This window comes from Salvelinus namaycush, chromosome 20 (assembly GCF_016432855.1).
Source record: "Salvelinus namaycush isolate Seneca chromosome 20, SaNama_1.0, whole genome shotgun sequence".
Lineage (NCBI taxonomy): Eukaryota > Metazoa > Chordata > Actinopteri > Salmoniformes > Salmonidae > Salvelinus > Salvelinus namaycush.
In genome coordinates, this window is record NC_052326.1 from 21,051,069 (window position 1) to 21,073,723 (window position 22,655).

Sequence of the window (22,655 nt, forward strand, 5' to 3'; positions counted from 1 at the left end):
GACCCACTATACTGTGTATGCAAGACTTTTCAGTGTTCATTCTGCTACAATACACCGAAGGATGGAGCCTGTCGAAAAGGTTGAGTTGAACGACGCGCAGTGACATCTGGGCGTTTCGGGATTCGCGCATCTCGCTTGGTGCTACCACGGTGCCAAGTGTGTTTAAACCTGTGGGGAGGGATGGGGTCGCGGTTGTCACTACATCAAAATGCGTAGGATCCGAACTACCACCTGGAACGATACTAAATGACCATTAAGTGAATGATGCGATAGAAAACGGCTCGTGTCGTCGTTATCTGTTAGTCTAGTCACAGGTATAAAGGCACTCTCGTTGACGCACTGTACGGTTTACGATTCTAAATCTCCGAGCAGATTTGTCTCTCACGCAGTATGGTGAGGTGAGTGGATACCTTGTTTTGACAACTTCCAGCCAAAGGTTTAGGAAATAAGAAAAAACAACCTTTGATAGGGTGATGGGGAGACTAACACGCATTTATGCATTCATTTAGACATTGTATTGCTTTCTTGTTTATTGTTTTACGCACATAGAACATTCGGAGTTTTGCAACGGACATACTTTCAGTAGCACAGCCAGCTACTGGGGTGCTCGTACTGATTTTTATTGACAGTGGTGCTACTCCAGGATTACTGTGGTTATTCCTGGACAATATTACATTTATTTACACATTACCGGGAATACCTCATCCATGACGCAGGCTGGCTCCCAAAAGTGAATGATCAATTATAACAGAGAAATGAAACTCCGACCAGAGCCAGGGAATAACTCCAGATTAGAAATCTTTGTTCGACCATATTTGCTCCTGCTTTAGTGCTTGTGAAACAAAGCAAAACCAAACAGACAATTTCAGATCAGTGACAGACAACATCAAAAGGATACAGTATGTCCAGAACGCTGAAAAAGAAGAAACATTGGTCCAGCAAGGTGCAGGAGTGTGCCGTGTCATGGGGAAGCCTCGGAGAATTCGGCAATGTGGTGGAGGTGCTGGGGGGTGCCGAACACGGAGAGTTCCCTTACTTGGGCCAGATGAAGTTGGATGTGATGGTGTGCCACGTCGGGAGAATGCCCTATTTTGGGGATGTTTTGTTGGAGATCAACGGAACCCCCATCAGTGGACTTACAAACCGCGACACGCATGCAGTCATTCGCCACTTTCGGGAGCCCATTCGTTTGAAGACTGTCAAACCAGGTGCGCCCTCGTTTTCCTCTAACTTTTGTGCCATTTTACATCAAGTATTTGATATGCAAATTTGGCCTCGCTTGACATTAACATACGCTCTATGCCAGAGTAGTCTACCAACTACCAACTACCAGTTGTAGAGTAGTCTACCAATACCCTGTGTAGATGTCCTGTAGTAAGTACATATATTTTATGGGGGTATTTACCATTTATTCTAACCCTGTTTTTCTCAGAGAATGAATGTGCATACTTATAGTGCAAGGTTATTATACAGCTTATTCTAGCTACCCTGCAATAACACAATGTAGTGCCCTTTGTTGAATGTGTTGTAGTGTATTTGTTGAATGACTACACAAGAATTGTGTGGAGGAGTCAGTGTCCATCACTTGCTGGGGCTCATCACATACCTCATTCGGCTTTGGGCGTTGGTCAAGTCTGACTTAATGTTCTTATGCCCTCAGAGAAATCCCCTTTGCATTGTGTTATTGATAAATGCCAATGCCACTCACATTGCTGGTTGTGATGGGAGTGGCATGGCAAGTAATTTGACAGATGCACATCTGCCATTGATATGACATGACCTCAAACAGTGATGTCTGTCATTTAACCCCCTCCACGGACATGGTCCTTACCTCTGCCTCTTAAAACCTCTCTGGACCACCCATCCCGGATCCGGGATAACTGTCATCAGAAACACTGACTAGCCTAGCCTAGCGCCACAGGGATATAATATAATTTCATGAAATCACAAGTCCAATACAGCAAATGAAAGATAAACAACTTGTGAATCCAGCCAACATGTTCGATTTTTAAAAAGTTTTACAGCGAAAACACAAGATATTTATGTTAGCTCACCACCATATCCCAAAAAACACAGCAATTTTTTCACAGCAAAGATAGCTTTCACAAAACCCACAAATAGAGATAAAATTAATCACTAACCTTTGAACAACTTCACCAGATGACAGTCATATGACATCATGTTATACAATACATTTATGTTTTGTTCGATTATGTGCATATTTATAGCCACAAATCGTGGTTTTACATTGGCGCCATGTTCAGAAATGGCTCCAAAATAGCGAAAGTAATTACAGATAGCCATGTGAAATACAGAAATACTCATCATAAACTTTGATGAAAGATACATGTTTAACATATAATTAAAGATACACTGGTTCTTAATGCAACCGCTGTGTTAGATTTAAAAAATAACTTTAGTAAAAGGCACAGCATGCAATAATCTGAGACAGCGCTCAGCCATTCTCCGCCATGTTGGAGTCAACAGAAATACGAAATTACATCATAAATATTCCCTTACCTTTGATGATCTTTCATCAGAATGCAGTGCCAAGAATCCTAGTTCCATAATAAATCGTTTTTTTGTTTTATAATGTCCGTTACTTCTGTCGAATTAGCAACTTTGGCTAGCATGTGTAGTTCACGTGTCCATAGAACTTTACGCTAATGAACGAAAACTTCAAAAAGTGATATTACAAATCGAATAAACTGGTCAAACTCAGTTGAGAATCAATCTTCAGGATGTTTTTCTCATATATATCCAATAACGTCCCAGACGGAGCATTTCTTCATGTCTATCTAACGCATTGCAGACAAGGACATCACATGCGTAGTGTGCGTGGCCAAGAACTGGCAATATGCCTGACCTGTCACTCCAAAGGCTCTCATTCGGTCCCGCATCAGGCTAGACGCTTCATTCCACGTTCTACTGCCTGTTGACATCTAGTGGAAGGCGTATGAAGTGCATACAGATCCATAAATATAAGGCAATTGAATAGGCGATGCCTTTCACAGCGACCCATTTCAGAATTTTCACTTCCTGTTTGGAAGTTTGCCTGCCATATGAGTTCTGTTTTACTCACAGATATAATTCAAACAGTTTTAGAAACTTCAGAGTGTTTTCTATCCAATAGTAATAATAATATGCATATCATATGATGTAGGACAGAGTACGAGGCCGTTTAATTTGGGCACCAATTCATCCAAAAGTGAAAATGTCGCCCCCTAGTCTTAAGAAGTTTTAAGGGCTATATGCTGGTTTCATGAGTTCCTTTCTTATGATCCTATTGGAACCCTGGTTTCTGCAGTCTGTATGCACTCTGAGGAGTAGGGCCTCACGGGTCAGCCAGGCTGGAAGGTTGGCTGTCTGTTTATCTGGTATAGGGGAAGGAGATGACTCTCTTGTTGTTGTGTATTTGAACTGGAATATCTAAACAACAACTGAGACTGTGGAAAGGTTGCAGTAGCATCTGAGTCTTAGGCCTCCAGGCCAGTAGCCCTGAAGATCAGTTATGTTTGGGAGAGTGAGTGTGTGTGAGTGTGTGTATGTCCACTGCACGACTTAAAGCTCCTCGCACCACACTCTATGCCCCACTAACCAAGGATGATTAATAAAGGGCATGGGAGGGAGAAGGAATCAGCTCAGCCTTTGGATCTAGGCTCAACTCCCACACTATGCTGTTTTTGTTCTTAAGCTTGTAGTGATGGCAATATTCCTCATCACCTTCTACTTCAAATTCATCCATCACCAGCAGCAACAACAACGACCTGAGTTAACTCTTTACCAGTCCGTGAATTGTATCAGTCATACATATGACGGGTCACAGTGAGGCCTTAAACTGTCTTGTGGAGGCTCTTCCTTAGAACTGTACTTGCTGCCGTAAAGGTCAAAACTCTCATATTAAACAGCTTTTTGTATGATATGTATATGTAATTATATGCTATAATAGTATGTGTGTGTGTACACTCGCGCCGTGCGCCTGTGTGTTTTGTCTTTGCGCACGTAGATGCACACACATGCGCACACAGTGTTTCCTGCACGGTAAGCTCATGTTTAATTCACATCTCTTGCATTATTGAGGCAGTGAGTGTTACTGCCTCCACGCTGATGGGGGGGCGGTGCGGTACAGGGTGGTGTGGTGGCGATGGGCCTGGAGGATCAGCTGTTACCAGGAGAGCAGAGGGGAGAGCAGAGGGAGCTGACAGAGATTGGTGCACTAGATGTTCTACTGCTGCTGTTCCCAGGATCCTCTACTCTCTCTCCCCTGGAACCTGGAGCTGGTGGACTTCTTTTATCTGCTGACAGCTGAGAGGAAGAGCTAGGAGGAGGAGTTGGGAGTGTAGTATGAATCACTGTTGTGTGTGAACACCTCTGAGTATGAATTAGGCTGTTTGAGAAGGGTTGAGAAGGGTTGAATCCTGCCTACATGTTGGTTAAAGTAGCTACTGTAGTAGGGTGAAGCTGTGCTGGAAAACATTGGTAGAGCATGGGTGAAGACAGGCCTTGTTAGGCCTTGTGGTGCTCATATGGAGGAGTGTGACTGAGGAGGCATTGTGAGAGGACAGGAGGAGTCTCCATGGAAGTTGTAGTCATGGAGCTAAAGAAGGCCTCAGCCTGCTTCTACTATTTAATGCATCATCTACACCAATGAGCTGCCATTAGGCATCCCTCACACACATATAACCCACTTTATGTAAAAATGCACAGAGAGCCAAAGGCTAGAACCTATGTTAGGTGGCATGTGTGCCAGTGGAGGCTGCTGAGGGTGAGGACGGCTTATAATAATGGCTGAAAAGGAGCGAATGGAATGGCATCAAACACATGGAAACCATGGGTGTTTCTAAATATGCATACTACCGTGCTCCACACTCTCATGCTCCAAGTGCATTCTCTGACGACTTTCTCTTGAGGACGTTCTTGTGAGGACAAGAGTGTGAAGAACGCATAAAACATTACATTTGAGAAGGACTCGCACTCCCCCTACTGTATTATCTCACCCTTCACCTCCCCATTCACTGAACCTTCTTCTAGCCAGGACAATAGCAACAATAGACAAAACAAGAGATACACAAAGCAAACATTTTACTTCATAATTATCAGCTAGATATGTTAATTGTAATAATCTAGCTCTCCAGCTAGTTAAACAGACAAAAATGACCTAAAACTAATGTGATGCAAGGTAGATGTACATTTTTCGTGGCCAGCTAGCCAGTTAGCCCTATTAACATATGGACTTACCCATTCTCTGAACCATCTTCCAGGACAATGGCAATAGAGATATACAGTGGCAAGAAAAAGTATGTGAACCCTTTGGAATTACCTGGATTTCTGCATAAATTGGTCATCAAATTTGATCTGATCTTCAACTAAGTCACAACAATAGACAAACACAGTGTGCTTAAACTAATAACACACAAATTATTGTATTTTTCTTGTCTATATTGAATACATCATTTAAACATTCACAGTGTAGGTTGGAAAAACTATGTGAACCCCTAGGCTAATGACTTCTCCAAAAGCTAATTGGAGTCAGGAGTCAGCTAATCTGGAGTCCAGTCAATGAGACAAGATTGGAGATGTTGGTTAGAGCTGCCTTGCCCTATAAAAAACACCCACAAAATTTAAGTTTGCTAGTCACAAGAGGCATTGCCTGATGTGAACCATGCCTCGAACAAAAGAGATCTCAGAAGACCTAAGATTAAGAATTGTTGACTTACATAAAGCTGGAAAGGGTTACAAAAGTATCTCTAAAAGCCTTTATGTTCATCAGTCCACGGTAAGACAAATTGTCCATAAATGGAGAAAGTTCAGTACTGTTGCTATTCTCCATAGGAGTGGCCATCCTACAAAGATGACTGCAAGAGCACAGCGCAGAATGCTCAATGAGGTTAAGAAGAATCGTAGAGTGTCAGCTAAAGAATTACCAAAATCTCTGGAATCAAATCAAATGTATTTATAAAGCCCTTCTTACATCAGCTGATGTCACAGTGCTGTACAGAAACCCAGCCAAAAAACCCAAACAGCAAGCAATGCAGGTGTAGAAGCACGGTGGCCAGGAAATACTCCCTAGAAAGGCCAGAAGCTAGGAAGAAACCTAGAGAGGAACCAGGCTATGAGGGGTGGCCAGTCCTCTTCTGGCTGTGCCGGGTGGAGATTATAACAGAACATGGCCAAGATGTTCAAATGTTCATAGATGACCAGCAGGGTCAAATAATAATAATCACAGTGGTTGTCGAGGGTGCAGCAGGTCAGCACCTCAGGAGTAAATGTCAGTTGGCTTTTCATAGCCAATCATTCAGGGTATCTCTACCGCTCCTGCTGTCTAGAGAGTTGAAAACAGCAGGTCTGGGACAGGTAGCACGTCCGGTGAACATGTCAGGGTTCCATAGCCACAGGCAGAACAGTTGAAACTGGAGCAGCAGCACGGCCAGGTGGACTGGGGACAGCAAGGAGTCATCAGGCCAGGTAGTCCTGATGGAACATGCTAACATCTCTGTTGACGAGTCTACGATACGTAAAACACTAAACAAGAATGGTTCATGGGAGGACACCATGGAAGAAGCCACTGCTGTACAAAAAAACATTGTTGAACGTCGCAAAAGTGCATCTGGATGTTTTACAGCGCTACTGGCAAAATATTCTGTGGACAGATGAAACTACAGTTGAGTTGTTTGGAAGGAACACACAACACTATGTGTGGAGAAAAAAAGGCACAGCACACCAACATCAAAACCTCATCCCAACTTTAAAGTATGGTAGAGGGAGCATCATGGTGTGGTGCTGCTTTGCTATCATCGACGGGAAAATGAATTCCCAAGTTTATCAAGTCATTGCAGGATAATGTTAGGCTATCTGTCTGCCAATTGAAGCTCAACAGAAGTTGGGTGATGCAACAGGACAACGACCCAAAACACAGAAGTAAATCAACAACAGAATAGCTTCAACAGAAGAAAATACGCCTTCTGGAGTGGCCCAGTCAGAGTCCTGACCTCAACCCGATTGAGATGCTGTGGCATGACCTCAAGAGAGCAGTTCACACCAGGCATCCCAAGAATATTGCAGGAATGGTCCAAAATTCCTCCTGACCGTTGTGCAGGTCTGATCCGCAACTACAGAAAACGTTTGGTTGAGGTTATTTCTGCCAAAGGAGGGTCAACCAGTTATTAAATCCAAGGGTTCACATACTTTTCCCACCCTGCACTGTGAATGTTTAGACGGTGTGTTCAATAAAGACATGAAAATGTAAAATTGTTTGGTGTTATTAGTTTAAGCAGACTGTGTTTGTCTATTGTTGTGACCTAGATGAAGATCAGATTACATTTTATGACCAATTTATGCAGAAATACAGGTAATTCCAAAGGGTTCACATACTTTTTCTTTGCCACTGTACACAAAGCAACCGTTTTAGTTCATAACTATCAGCTAGCTATACGTGAATCGTAATAATGTAGCTATCCATATAGTGACCAAAAACTATGACCTAAAACTAATATTATGCAAGATAGATGTAAATTCTTCGTGGGTATGCTAGCTAACAATTCTTTGTGGCTAGCTAACAGTAGTATCTAGCCAGTTAGCCCTATTAACTAGTTATGGGCCTACGATCTACAGTACGTAGGCAGATTAACATGCCAATATTAACACAGCATGTATTTATTAACGTATCAAGATAAAATATTGTAGTCAGCCAACATATGAGATGTGAATAGGCAACATTTCATTCCGAAGTCGGAGTTTATTTTCTCTCACTTCAACTAGAATAATGGCTGCCATTGATTTCAAGAAATGTTGCATCATTTTTTATGTGGTTGAGTCATATTTCTTTGCATACTTTCCATTGAAGCTTGCATCGATGAATGCTTCAAAATATGTACAAATGGAGTACGCATTCAAGAAGTGCCCTCCGTGCTCCGTTTCTCATAATTTGACCCTCACATGCTTAAATTTTGCCTGCTCGGAGCGCGGTAGTATCCATTTTGAAAAACATCCCATGTTTTTGATGTACACTGCTCAAAAAAATTAAGGGAACACTAAAATAACACATCCTAGATCTGAATGAATGAAATATTCTTATTAAATACTTTTTTCTTTACATAGTTGAATGTGCTGACAACAAAATCACACAAAAATTATCAATGGAAATCTAATTTATCAACCCATGGAGGTCTGGATTTGGAGTCACACTCAAAATTAAAGTGGAAAACCACACTACAGGCTGATCCAACTTTGATGTAATGTCCTTAAAACAAGTCAAAATGAGGCTCAGTGGTGTGTGTGGCCTCCACGTGCCTGTATGACCTCCCTACAACGCCTGGGCATGCTCCTGATGAGGTGGCGGATGGTCTCCTGAGGGATCTCCTCCCAGACCTGGACTAAAGCATCAGCCAACTCCTGGACAGTCTGTGGTGCAACGTGGCGTTGGTGGATGGAGCGAGACATGATGTCCCAGATGTGCTCAATTGGATTCAGGTCTGGGGAACGGGCAGGCCAGTCCATAGCATCAATGCCTTCCTCTTGCAGGAACTGCTGACACACTCCAGCCACATGAGGTCTAGTATTGTCTTGCATTAGGAGGAACCCAGGGCCAACCGCACCAGCATATGGTCTCACAAGGGGTCTGAGGATCTCATCTCGGTACCTAATGGCAGTCAGGCTACCTCTGGCGAGCACATGGAGGGCTGTGCGGCCCCCCAAAGAAATGCCACCCCACACCATGACTGACCCACCGCCAAACCGGTCATGTTGGAGGATGTTGCAGGCAGCAGAACGTTCTCCACGTCGTCTCCAGACTCTGTCACGTTTGTCACATGTGCTCAGTGTGAACCTGCTTTCATCTGTGAAGAGCACAGGGCGCCAGTGGTGTTTTTGGTGTTCTCTGGCAAATGCCAAACGTCCTGCACGGTGTTGGGCTGTAAGCACAACCCCCACCTGTGGACGTCGGGCCCTCATACCACCCTCATGGAGTCGGCTTCTGACTGTTTGAGCAGACACATGCACATTTGTGGCCTGCTGGAGGTCATTTTGCAGGGCTCTGGCAGTGCTCCTCCTGCTCCTCCTTGCACAAAGGCGGAGGTAGCGGTCCTGCTGCTGGGTTGTTGCCCTCCTACGGCCTCCTCCACGTCTCCTGATGTACTGGCCTGTCTCCTGGTAGCGCCTCCATGCTCTGGACACTACGCTGACAGACACAGCAAACCTTCTTGCCACAGCTCGCATTGATGTGCCATCCTGGATGAGCTGCACTACCTGAGCCACTTGTGTGGGTTGTAGACTCCGTATCATGCTACCACTAGAGTGAAAGCACCGCCAGCATTCAAAAGTGACCAAAACATCAGCCAGGAAGCATAGGAACTGAGAAGTGGTCTGTGGTCACCACCTGCAGAACCACTCCTTTATTGGGGGTATCTTGCTAATTGCCTATACTTTCCACCTGTTGTCTATTCCATTTGCACAACAGCATGTGAAATGTATTGTCAATCAGTGTTGCTTCCTAAGTGGACAGTTTGATTTCACAGAAGTGTGATTGACTTGGAGTTACATTGTGTTGTCTAAGTGTTCCCTTTATTTTTTTGAGCAGTGTATTTGATACCATTCCACTGATTCCACTCCAGCCATTACCAGGAGCCCGTTCTCCCCAATTAAGGTGCCACCAACCTCCTGTGATGTGTGCTATTATTCAATAGAGAATCTATGTAATGGTGTGCATGCTGTGTCTGTCTACAGTGGGTCCCTCTAATGAGTGTGCTGAAGGCAGTGGATCAGCCTGGCTCTCTGTCTTTTACACACGTAACCATATTTCACATTACCTGCAGAATACACCAGTATAGAGGAACGTGAGTGTATCCAATCCTTATTTGTATTTTTTTTACCCCTTTTTCTCCCCAATTTCATGGTTTCCAATTGGTACTTACAGTCTTGTCTCATCGCTGCAACTCCCGTACAGGCTCGGGAGAGGCGAATGCCGAGAGCCGTGCGTCCTCCGAAACACAACTCAACCAAGCCGCAATGCTTCTTGACACAATGCCCACTTAACCCGGAAGCCAGCCGCACCGATGTGTCGGAGGAAACACCGTACACCTGGCGACCGTGTCATTGTGCACTGTGCCCGGCCCGCCACAGGAGTCGCTAGTGCGCGATGGGACAAGGACATCCCTGCTGTTCAAACCTTCCCCTATCCCGAACGACGCTGGGCCAATTGTGTGCTGTCCCATGGGTCTCCCGGTCGCGGCCGGCTACGACAGAGCCTGGACTCAAAACCCAGAATCTCTAGTGGCACAGCTAGCACTGCGCTGCAGTGCCTTAGACCACTGCGCCACTCAGCAGGCCCAAGTGGATCCAATCCTGCGCCCTGTAATGGTATGCAATGGAGATGGTGGGCGTGGGTTAATCGCGCTAATGCACAACTCATATCTGGGAAGTGGCTCTCCAGTCTCGATAGAGTCCTCCTCTTGACAGGCCCTGCTTTGTCATCGGAATGAGATTTGTGTGGGTCGGTCGCTTGCCAGAAAACTGGAGAGGGAACACAAGCTGAGAGGCCCTCTGGTTAGGCAGAAACATCTGGCTCCTGCTCTAGTTGGAGAGAGAGTAGAGAGCTGAGCTAGCCAGTCTCCCAAAATATGTCAGCAGTGGCACAGAGAACTCCAGGCAATATTGACATCGGAGAAGTAGAGCTTAGTAGCCTAGATATGTACATCAGTCAACATGATGTGAAAAGTTCCTGCAGGCCCAGTACAGTTATATGCTTCTTGGCATCAGGATTTTGGAACGCTTTACACATATGATAGGGCTTGGGTTGTGTTCCTAGCAGCAGGTGATGGGCCCAGTATGTCAAACTAATCCTCTACAAATAGCATGTTTGTCACATCCTCGTTCAGTCTACCACCAGCAGGCCACTAATACTAATCACCAGCATCCGTGCAACAGAGGGACACGTGAGCCTGTCAGAAACTAAGAAGTGAGCTGCTGCTGTCGCAATGCTAGAGCATGACAATTAGTTTGTGTTTCACCATGCCCAAAGCATCCCACTCTGCTCAACCTTTCCTCATTAATGATTTTCTCTATGTATCTCTCTCATTCTTTTTCAATCTCTCTTTCTTTTCTTCTCTCTCTCCCCCCCCACACACACACCAACACACATACGTCCCCCTCCTATTTGCTTTCATCTTGGTGGTTCTGAGAGAATAAATTGCACGCCAGCAACCAGTTGTTCAGGAAAATAAGTGGTTGCCGTCTCAACGAGGAGAAGGCAAAGTAATAATAATCGCTGAATGCGTGGGATATGTTCTTCTCCAGGAGCACGACAGCCAGTCTTCTGTAGCCTACTACAATCACCATGGACACCGGAACACACAAAATACTATTCTTTTTTTTCTTTTTTCTTTATTTTGTTACAATGTGTTTTCATGACATCACTTCCTGTTTTTGCTTCTGTTTCTGCTTCTTTTACCGTCTGCCATCAGAGCCGTAGGCAGCTGCTCAGCCCTCACTGTTGGCTCACCTAACCTTACACAGCTAGCCTACATCACAGGCCTTCCCATATCATCTAGCTCTCAGGAGAATAAAATAAAATCATCTAAACTTCTCAGTTAAGAACACACCACAGTCTCACATGCAATGGTGTGTGTGTGTGTGTGTATGTGGGAGCGGTGAGGGAGGAGAGGGGGATGCACAGAACAACTGGAAAACAAACGAGCGTGAAGTCGATCCCAACCCTACTTCTAGTGCTCAATAATTAATTTAGGCAAGGAAGCTACTCTCCGTACTCTCCCCAGTGTGTGTGTGTGTGTGTGTTGCGTGGTGGTAGTATTACAGTAAATCTGTAATGTCTAAAACACATTGTAGTCCCTAGTGCTCTCATTAGTCCCACCATAATTAAATTGGTGCCGCTCTCACTCTCCAGCATTGCCTTGGAATAGAAAACATAAGGGAAAGGAGGCTTATAGTCTGTGAGGATAGGCTGACAGCTACAGCTTCTACTTTAGGAATGGATGATGGCTGGAGCTTCTGAGTGGGGATTGGCTCATGGTTATAGCTTCTGTGTGAAGATTTGACGGTGACTGATGGCTTGATCTACAGTGTGTGTGAATTTACTGGAGCTGCTCCTATATGGGACTGGTTGTATTCTTAGTCACTGAAATGGAACAAAGAAACATTTCACAATGTTACTTACAGGCACAAAGCATCCTCCATAGAAACAAATTATGCCTATGCCAAGTAAAGACTAGATGTAAGATTGAATTGGTTATTTTTTACCAGACCATAGGTGTGATGATTGGCTGATGAACTCCTGTCCATCAGCAGCCTCTGTCAGGCACTGGGGCATAGCTGGGGCTTCTGGGATATCACAGTCCTCCAGTACCTGGGGAATTACGTGCAACAGTGACGACATAGGTCACAATGTCACTCTTAAATGAGCAATAAGAGACAGAGGAGGGAGGGATAAAGGGAGGGAGAGGGGAAAAGGTCACACAGGAATAGGATATACAGTGCATTCGAAAAGTTTTCAGACGCCTTCATTTTCCCCCACATTTTGTTACGTTACAGCCTTATTCTAAAATGGATTAAATCGTTCATCAATCCACACACAATGCCCCATATTGACAAAGCAAAAACAGGTTTTTAGACATTTTTGCAAATTTCTATAAAAAAAACAAACAATTTTGTTAGGTTACAGCCTTCATCTAAAATTGATTACAACAACAACTGAAATATCACATTTACATAAGTATTCAGACCCTTTACTCAGTACTTTGTTGAAGCACCTTTGGCAGTGATTACAGCCTCGAGTCTTCTTGGGTATGATGCTACAAGCTTGGCCACCTGTATTTGGGGAGTTTCTCCAATTCTTCTCTGCAGATCCTCTCAAGCTCTGTCAGGTTGTATGGGGAGCGTTGCTGCACAGCTATTTTCAGGGCTCTCCAGAGATTTTAGATCGGGTTCAAGTCTGAGTTCTGGCTGGGCTACTCAAATACATTCAGAGACTTGTTCCAAAGCCACTCCTGCGTTGTGTTGGCTGTGTGCTTAGGGTCGTTGTCCTGTTGTAAGGTAAACCTTCGCCCCAGTCTGAGATCCTGAGTGCTCTGGAGCAGTTTTTCATTTACATTTTACATTTAAGTCATTTAGCAGACGCTCTTATCCAGAGCGACTTACAAATTGGAAAGTTCATACATATTCATCCTGGTCCCCCCGTGGGGAATGAACCCACAACCCTGGCGTTGCAAACGCCATGCTCTACCAACTGAGCCACACGGGACCATCAAGGATCTCTCTGTACTTTGCTCCGTTTATCTTTCCCTCGATCCTGACTAGTCTCCCAGTCCCTCCCGCTGAAAACATCCCCACAGCATGATGCTGCCACCACCATGCTTCACCGTAGGGAGAGTGCCATGTTTCCTCCAGACGTGACGCTTGGCATTCAGGCCAAAGAGTTCAATCTTAGTTTCATCAGACCAGGTCATCTTGTTTCACATGGTCTGAGAGTCCTTTAGGTGCATTTTGACAAACTCCAAGTTGGCTGTCTTGCATTTTACTGAGGAGTGGCTTCCGTCTGGCCACTGTACCATAAAGGACTGATTGGTGGAGTGCTGCAGAGATGGTTGTCCTTCTGGAAAGTTCTCCTATCTCCACAGAGGAACTCTAGAGCTCTAGAACTCTTGAATCATCAGGTTCTTGGTCACCTCTCTGACCAAGGAGCTTCTCCCCTGATTGCTCAAACTTCTTCCATTTAAGAATGATGGAGGCCACTGTGTTCTTGGGGACCTTCAATGCTGCAGAAATGTTTTGGTACCCTTCCCCAGATCTGTGCCTCGACACAGTCCTGTCTTGGAGCTCTACGGACAATTTCTTCGACCTCATAGCTTGGTTTTTGCTCTGACATGCACTGTCAACTATGGGACCTTCTACAGACAGGTATGTGCCTTTCCAAATCATTTCCAATCAATTGAATTTACCACAGGTGGACTACAATCAAGTTGTAGAAACATCTCAAGGATGATCAATGGAAAAGGATGCACCTGAGCTCAATTTCGAGTCTCGTAGAAATGGGTCTGAATATTTATGTAAGTAAGGTATTTCTGTTTTTGATTTTTTTATACATTTGTAAACATTTATAAAAACCTGTTTTGCTTTGTCGTTATGGAGTATTGTGTGTAGATTGATGAGGAACTGTTTTTATTTAATCAATTTTAGAATAAGCCTGTAACGTACAAAATGTGGAAAAAGTCAAGGGGTCTGAATACTTTCCGAATGCACAGTACCAACGGCATAATCTCACAAAATGGTTGGTTCACATAATGATTTTGGGATATTGGGAGAGGTTTTTGCCAGATGTCAGTCATATAGAGTCCCTCTCTTTTTCTCCCTCTTTTTTAGTCAGCATAGATGGTAAGGCCAATAGCTATTGCATTTGCCATTTCTTCTTGTCGCGACCTTGATGTATAACCACATTGCTTTGTCCTGAAGCAGTGCATTCGCTTCTAATGGAATAATTTACTGAAATATCACAATCATTCATTGTGTATTTTAGAATAAACAACATAATAAAGTGTGCTCACCAGGGCTGGTCCTCATTAGTTGGGTTGAGAGATGTATTGTGTGTGTCATTCTGGAGTGGTGGTTGATCAGTTGAGAGTCATTATCTGACTGGTTGTTTGCATTATTAGGGACTGGTAATACAGTTACTGACCCAAACGCTCCCGTTCATGATGGACACTATCTTTATGCAACAGTGAGCGCTAGCCGCCTTCGGAAAGACAGTCATTGACTCTCCCCTTCAGCATGGGTCAGAGATGTGAGATGCCACTAATAGCCACTACTGACTAACTACCCCAGACCAGAGTGTCACTTTTCATTCAGCAGCATTTATTATTTTGTCCTCATTGGTGTTTATCCACTGGAAGATGAACTCAGGTTACCTTTAAATCGCTCCCAGGTAATGGGCCTGGACATTTGAATTACCGTGCTCTTTTAAAAGGAACATTAGCCACCAGCTTAGGTTTCTGGCTGAAGCAAAATTGATAGGCGGCATAAACATCAGCCATGTTGAGATTGTGTGTGTGTGTGTGCAGTTTGATACAGCTCAGTGTTGTAATGATGATGATGACGATATGAGGGGGGCAGGGAGTGTAGATGGCTTTCTCAGGGTTTGTGCCAGGGCCGTGTTAAAGTTTGTGTGTCTGTGTCTGTGGGTGTGTGTATACATGCAGGCATCACACACATTGAGCACTAAAACAGTGGATCAGGCCAATGCCGGACACTCAAATAGATAGTCTGTCATAGCATGAATGCCAAAGTCAGTCCCAGGGAAGGACACAATGAGCATGGTAACATGCACACAACAATGTGATTGTTGTGGATAGTCAGGTTAATATAATAGTTTGTTTAAAACGTTTAAATGTTCTACCACAGTGACCATGTTATTTTTGTGAAGACTATTTAATTCTGAGTTCGGACATGTAACGGTTGTATGTGAAACAATTTTTAAGATGCATGCTTCCAGTTTTTACAAACTCACTTCACTTGCGCATAAGAGGGAAGCTTGCGCTACCCGGTGCTGGCACATGTGTAGTTCAAATACATCACTGGAATGCTGATTAAGCTGTTTACATGTCCTAATCATTTGAAAGATTGCTCAGAAAAGCAGGTGTTTTAATCGGCATATGCTTACTTCGATTATGACTTTACACTGATTAAGATAAGCAGAGTGAGGGCCTCCCGAGCGGATCAGCGGTTTAAGGCACTACATCGCAGTCCTTGAGGCGTCACTACAGACCGGGGTTCGATCCCAGGCTGTGTCACAACTGGCTGTGACCGGGAATCCCATAGGGCGGTGCACAATTTGCCTAGCGTCGTCCGGGTTAGCGGAGGGTTTGGCCGGGGGGGGGCTTTACATGGCTCATCGAGCTATAGTGACTCGGGCGCCTGCAGGTTGACTTCGGTCGTCAGTTGAACTGTGTTTCCTCCGACACATTGGTGCAGCTGGCTTCCGGATTAAGCAGGTGGGTGTTAAGGAGTGTGGTTTGGTGGGTCATGTTTCGGAGGACGCATGACTTGACCTTCTTCTCTCCCAACCCGTTTGGGATTTGCAGTGATGAGACAAGATCGTAATTGAAATTGGGCAAAAGAAGGAGGTAAAAAACTAAACACAAAACATATATAGCAGAATGAGCAGAATGAGGTGTTTACATGACTAATGCCATACTTGGCATTCTGCCATAATCAGTTAAATATTGAATTATTAGTGTGTATGTAAACGTACTCAATCATCAAATCAAATGTATTTATATAGCCCTTCTTACATCAGCTGATATCTCGAAGTGCTGTACAGAAACCCAGCCTAAAACCCCAAACAGCAAGCAATGCAGGTGTAGAAGCACGGTGGCTAGGAAAAACTCCCTAGAAAGGCCAAAACCTAGGAAGAAACCTAGAGAGGAACCAGGCTATGAGGGGTGGCCAATCATCTTCTGGCTGTGCCAGGTGGAGATTATAACAGAACATGGCTAAGATGTTCAAATGTTCATAAATGACCAGCATGGTCAAATAATAATAAGAACAGTAGTTGTCGAGGGTGCAACAAGTCAGCACCTCAGGAGTAAATGTCAGTTGGCTTTTCATAGCTGATCATTAAGAGTATCTCTACCGCTCCTGCTGTCTCTAGAGAGTTGAAAACAGCAGGTCTGGGACAGGTAGCACGTCCGGTGAACAGGTCAGGGTTCCACAGCCGCAGGCAGAACAGTTGAAACTGGAGCAGCAGCACGGCCAGGTGGACTGGGGACAGCAAGGAGTCATCATGCCAGGTAGTCCTGAGGCATGGTCCTAGGGCTCAGGTCCTCCGAGAGAGAGAAAGAAAGAGAGAAAGAGAGAATTAGAGAGAGCATACTTAAATTCACACAGGGCACCGGTAAAGACAGGAGAAGTACTCAAGATATAACAGACTGACCCTAGCCCCCCGACACATAAACTACTGCAGCATTAATACTGGAGGCTGAGACAGGAGGGGTCAGGAGACACTGTGGCCCCATCCGATGATACCCCCGGACAGGGCCAAACAGGCAGGATATAACCCCACCCACTTTGCCAAAGCACAGCCCCCACACCACTAGAGGGATATCTTCAACCACCAACTTACCATCCTGAGACAAGGCCGAGTATAGCCCACAAAGATCTCCACCACGGCACAACCCAAGGGGGGCGCCAACCCAGACAGGAAGATCACGTCAGTGACTCAACCCACTCAAGTGACGCACCCCTCCTAGGGACGGCATGGAAGAGCACCAGTAAGCCAGTGACTCAGCCCCTGTAATAGGGTTAGAGGCAGAGAATCCCAGTGGAGGGGAACCGGCCAGGCAGAGACAGCAAGCGCGGTTCGTTGCTCCAGCGCCTTTCCGTTCACCTTCACACTCCTGGGCCAGACTACACTCAATCATATGACCTACTGAAGAGATGAGTCTTCAGTAAAGACTTAAAGGTTGAGACCGAGTCTGCGTCTCTCACATGGGTAGGCAGACCATTCCATAAAAATGGAGCTCAATAGGAGAAAGCCCTGCCTCCAGCTGTTTGCTTAGAAATTCTAGGGACAATTAGGAGGCCTGCGTCTTGTGACCATAGCGTACGTGTAGGTATGTAGGTATGTACTCAATGAATGAGAGCAGTGAAGTTCTTTTTTACAAAAGGATACTGCTAATAAAATGTAGTACCAAACTGTGCCCTCCATAAAGAATATCAACAGCAGAATTTCAACCTACTCTATACAATACCCAGGTGTTTTAATATTCGCCCACTGTCGCCCACTGTGGCGACCGAAGAACAGTTGGCTTTCTGGAAACTTAATGCTGGCCAGCACCACGCTCTCAGGCCTCTTTTACTGGCTGCATGTCGACGAATGCAAATTAGATATTACAGAGCCGAGATAGCAACAGCGACAGACCCTCAGACTGACTGAAGAGCCCTTTACAGGACGACATGGGTTCCCAGAACCTTACTACCAGGAGCTCTGGGATTTTCTCTAACCCCCATAATCAACAAGATGCTCCTCTCCTCATGCCTCCCTTCAAAGTACAGCATTGGATACTCCAGCTGAATTCGTTCTTTGTACTTTGGGCTTTTCACAGTGTACTTTAGACTGAGCCACCCTAGGCAGGGCTAAGCAAAATGGCAGTCATGATTGTGTGATGGAGCTGAACAAATCCCAGATCAGAGTAGTCCAGCCACATACAGTGTTTTCAGAAAGTATTCATACTCCTTGACTTATTCCACATTTGCCCATTGTTCTTTTCAAAATTCTTCAAGCTCTGTCAAATTAGTTGTTGATCATTGCTAGAGAACCATTTTCAGGTCTTGCCATAGATGTTCAAGTATATTTAAGTTAACATGCACTGTCTTCTTGGTGTCATGACGTTGGCCTGTGGGTAAGGTTTATGACCCCCCCATAAATACCTTTCTCCCTTCCCTCTCTCTTGATTCTACAGAGGGACTCTTGAATAGCCTTTGTTAAACAGAGTATCTGGGAACATCAAACAAGTGGAGGGAAAGGAACCATATTTCGGTAATAGAACCAGTTAAAAATATGCGTTGGTACTTAATGAATATGATGTCAGTTTGGTTGTCATCTGAAACATTATGACTGATGACAGGATGACCTAAACTGTATCTGGGAAAGTCTACACATTATAGTTATCAGATTCACATGGAATTGTTGTGCAATTCAAAAGTTTAAATATAAAATTATTGGTGAAAAGATTAAATGTAATTTTAGCTTCCAAATGAGAGATGTGGGTTTTCATAAGGTTAGGGCTCTGCTCAATCAGTGGCCCGCTCCTGTGAAGAGACATGGCTTATAAACTATGAAACACACCCTTCTCCCTCCACTATATCAGCCCTTGACGAAAATTTAACCTGTTCCGGGTACATTAGGACTACGGTCCGATGTCAGAAGGATTCAGATAACTACAGAACGAAGCCAACCTCAGCATGAGCTTTGGTGGCGAATGGTATGAACTTTGAACTCTTATTCGCTACAGAAGTGATACCTCCTAGCCGTTGAGTTAGCAGCGGCCGCTGTAAACGTGGGCTAGGAGAGGACAGACAGAGTATCCCGTCTACCACACAACGACGACACTACAACGTTTCCCGTTCACCACCAGAGACACTCTTCAAAGGACTCTGTTGGGCAACACGGCCTTCCATCTACCACCAACCTATTGAAGCGCAGCTCAGAGTAAATATTTATTGCATTTTCCTTTTCCAAATGGGAGGTAATTTAGAATGCATAAGATTCTGTATTTATGATAGAGTAGCTGCGTACGGCCCGATAGAGACATCGCTTCTCCCTTTGTTCTTCAGTCTTCCCGCTCTTTCACTCAAACCCAGCCCCCTTTTCTTTGTGTAACCAACTGTCATATCTGTTCCGTCCGCTAGGGATGTTTTCCTGTATGACGTCATTTCTAATTAAGGTATGATTAATTCTGTGTATATGTAATTCTGTGCGATTAGTTAGGTATTGCTGATTCAACTTGTTAGCCAGGGTTCGTGAAGATAACCAAGAATTTACAACTTTCAGATGAGACTGAAGTAAGGTGACGATTAATATTGACTGCTATTGATGTAAAATATTACTAGGTCTTTAAGAGTTTATTCGGAAGATAACTGCTCTATAAATACTATTTTGCGGTGCACCGACTTTCTAGTTAATTACATTTACATGATTAGCTCAATCAGGTAATATTAATTGCAGAGAAAGGATTTTATAGAATAGCATGTCATATCACTTAATCCGGCATAGCCAAAGACACGACATTGGTAAGCAACTCCAGTATAGATTTGGCCTTGTGTTTTAGGTTATTGTCCTGCTAATTTAAAATTCTAAAGGTACTCGCACATCTGAGCTATCTTTTTTTGCAGGTGCATGGTAACAGTTGAATAAAATTAGAAAAAAGAAGAAACTTGCACACTGCTCTTTAATAAGCTTTATTTATCGCCTCGAGGCCATAGTCAGAAGAGCAATGATACTATCAAGAGCAGTGTGCGGGTTTCTTATTTTTCTCAGGTTATTGTCCTGCTGAAAGGTGAATTCATCTCCCAATGTCTGGTGGAAAGTTAACTGAACCAGGTTTTCCTTTAGGATTTTGCCTGTGTTTAGCTCCATTCCATTTCTTTTTTTATCCTGAACGATTACAAGCATACCCATAACTAGGGCTGTGGCAGGTCACAAAATTGTCAAGCAAAGAACTGCCGCTCTCATAGTAATTGATCGTCAATTAACATAAACACATTTAGTATCTCCTGGCTTCCACACTGATGCAGACCTTTGGAACATCTACATTTTAAAAAGTCTAATAAATCCATGTAATATAGCCTACACCTTCACAATAAATCCATTATTTATTTTAGACAGGTCTGAAGAAATATGGTATGAAGAAAATGTAATTTATTTCAGAAGAACAGAATAGCATACTCTGAGTTGTGTCACGTTGGTAACAATGATTCGGGAGACAAGTGCAGGAATGCGTAATCGTTTTTTAAATTTCTTACCCAAATTACGGCATGCCGTGTAAGGGCACGGGACGAATACCAAACAAACACGTAACAAAAACACAGGGTTGAAACCCAAACAAAAGAGCGAAGAGTACCTTGAATAAATACACACGCGAACAATGATTAACCAACGGGACAAGAACCGTAATCAACTGCGCAATCCACAAGGGCACGAAAGCCCAAAACACACAGCACAGGTACTCACACGCACCAACGGACATTGTAACAGTAATCGACAAGACCATGGAAACCAAAGGGCACATATATACAAATACTAATCAGTGGGAATAGGGGACAGGTGTGCGTGATTAAAGTTCCGGAGGGATCCGTGACAAGTTGTCCTTATGTTAGATCCTCATCTGGCGCTGCATAATAGCTGTGGGCTACACTAGTTGATTTAGCAGACAAGATTGGCTTAATATTTTATATTATTTATATTATTATTTATAGTATGAAGAATACAATTGAACAAAGCTGAATAAAATAGAAAGGACATTATCTCCAAACGATTTGAGGAAGTACGCACATGCATCTATTCTGTGTTGAGCTGTTAACAAAGAAATAGGTACTCCTATATGCTTAATTTAGAGTTATTTATGTAACTTTAGTTGTTCTACAATTGTTGGGCTATATGTTTTGATTTTGATACATTGTAAGGCTGCATAATGCAACTTTAATGATGATTTGAAAAAAGTTGCATGAAAGGCACGAGCTCTGCTTTGTTTTTTTGCGCAGGCTGTACACACTTCATCAGTCTCTCATTTACAATTTGGCAAACACTTGATAATGCCTCGAATTTCCTGGCGGCAACCCCTTTGTGTGGCCGTAAGTCAGGATGTGTAAATACTTTCTGAAGGCACTGTATTACCTTTATTACCAAGGTAGCTAGGTTATTGAGAACACATTCTCTCATAACAAGCATCTACATGCAGATCTGCCTTTAGCCAAACCTCCCTCTCCCCTCTAGCTCTATGATCATGGGATTACCAAGAGCAACTAGAAAGCAATGTCCTGAGAGAACATCTGTGTTTAAGAGGTTACATAATTTGTTGTAATCCCCATAGGCTCCCCATAGAGCCACAGACCCCATGGCAGCCATGGGGGAGAAGGGGAGGTGTGTGTGTTTGTGTGAGTGTTTGTGATATCTTCACTGTGGGATCCACTCTGAGCTGTTGATGACAAAGAGCAGCAGTGGCATACCCATAGAGCTGACAGGCAGAGCTCTCTCTCTCCCTCTCTCTCACACCCACGCACGCACGCACACACGCACGCACACACACACACACACACACACACACACACACACACACACACACACACACACACACACACACACACACACACACACACACACACACACACACACACACACAGACGCTAATCAGTCCCCATATTCTTACACATGGGTCTCCACACGACACTATGTTAAACAGTTCAACTACATGAAATAACACAGCAGTGGAGCCACCTCTCTGGCTGTGATCTGAATATAAACCGGCTCATATAGGGGTACTGACTCAGTGATGGAGGAACTTGTAAAGGGTGAGTAGAGGAGATGAGCATGGTTTTATAGCAGTTTTTATTGTGTAATGCGTAGTGATATGCTATAAGTAACCCATAAATGTATTAACGTTAACACACCAGCCCCCCTCTCTCTGTCATAAAACAGGTCATGCCATGTCGGGTTGTGATATTCTTGAGTGAATGGCTATGAATATTCATAAGTGATGCTGCCCCTGGCCTGGCCTGTGAACACATTTGCTCAGAGTGTTCTGAGCTGTGGCTTAGTAAGGATACAGATGTAGGATCTTCATTTGACCTATATTGTCATCGCAAAATAATCCTGCAGCAACAGGATTTTAACATTTAGTCCATAATGTTGCTTGTTCAGTGGTTAGGCTATTAGTTCGCCAAAAGTAAGCTACATGAAAAGGCAATACTGTAACTATAACCATGTGTTAGTGTGGGTTTTCCTGCGTGCAGGAAAATTCTCAGCAACAAAATCATGAACAAATTAAGATCTTGCATCTGTAGTGGTGATTTAGGCCTGACCTGGTTTGACAGGCCCGGTGGATGTGTGTGTGTGTGTATGTGCGTGTGTCTCTCTCTTTCTCTGCCGGGGGTTGTGT

At 44.1% G+C, this 22,655-nt stretch overlaps 1 protein-coding gene across 1 annotated transcript in view; it reads left to right on the forward strand.

Moving 5' to 3' along the window:
• The first annotated feature begins 329 nt into the window (after nucleotides 1-329).
• LOC120064692 (membrane-associated guanylate kinase, WW and PDZ domain-containing protein 3-like) overlaps nucleotides 330-22,655 on the forward strand; it is a 143,770-nt gene continuing 121,444 nt past the window's right edge. Inside the window, exon 1 of the mRNA XM_039015313.1 lies at nucleotides 330-1,208. Within this exon, the coding sequence (XP_038871241.1) occupies nucleotides 902-1,208 (307 nt within the window). The 5' untranslated portion in view covers nucleotides 330-901. The remainder of the gene's footprint in view (nucleotides 1,209-22,655) is intronic.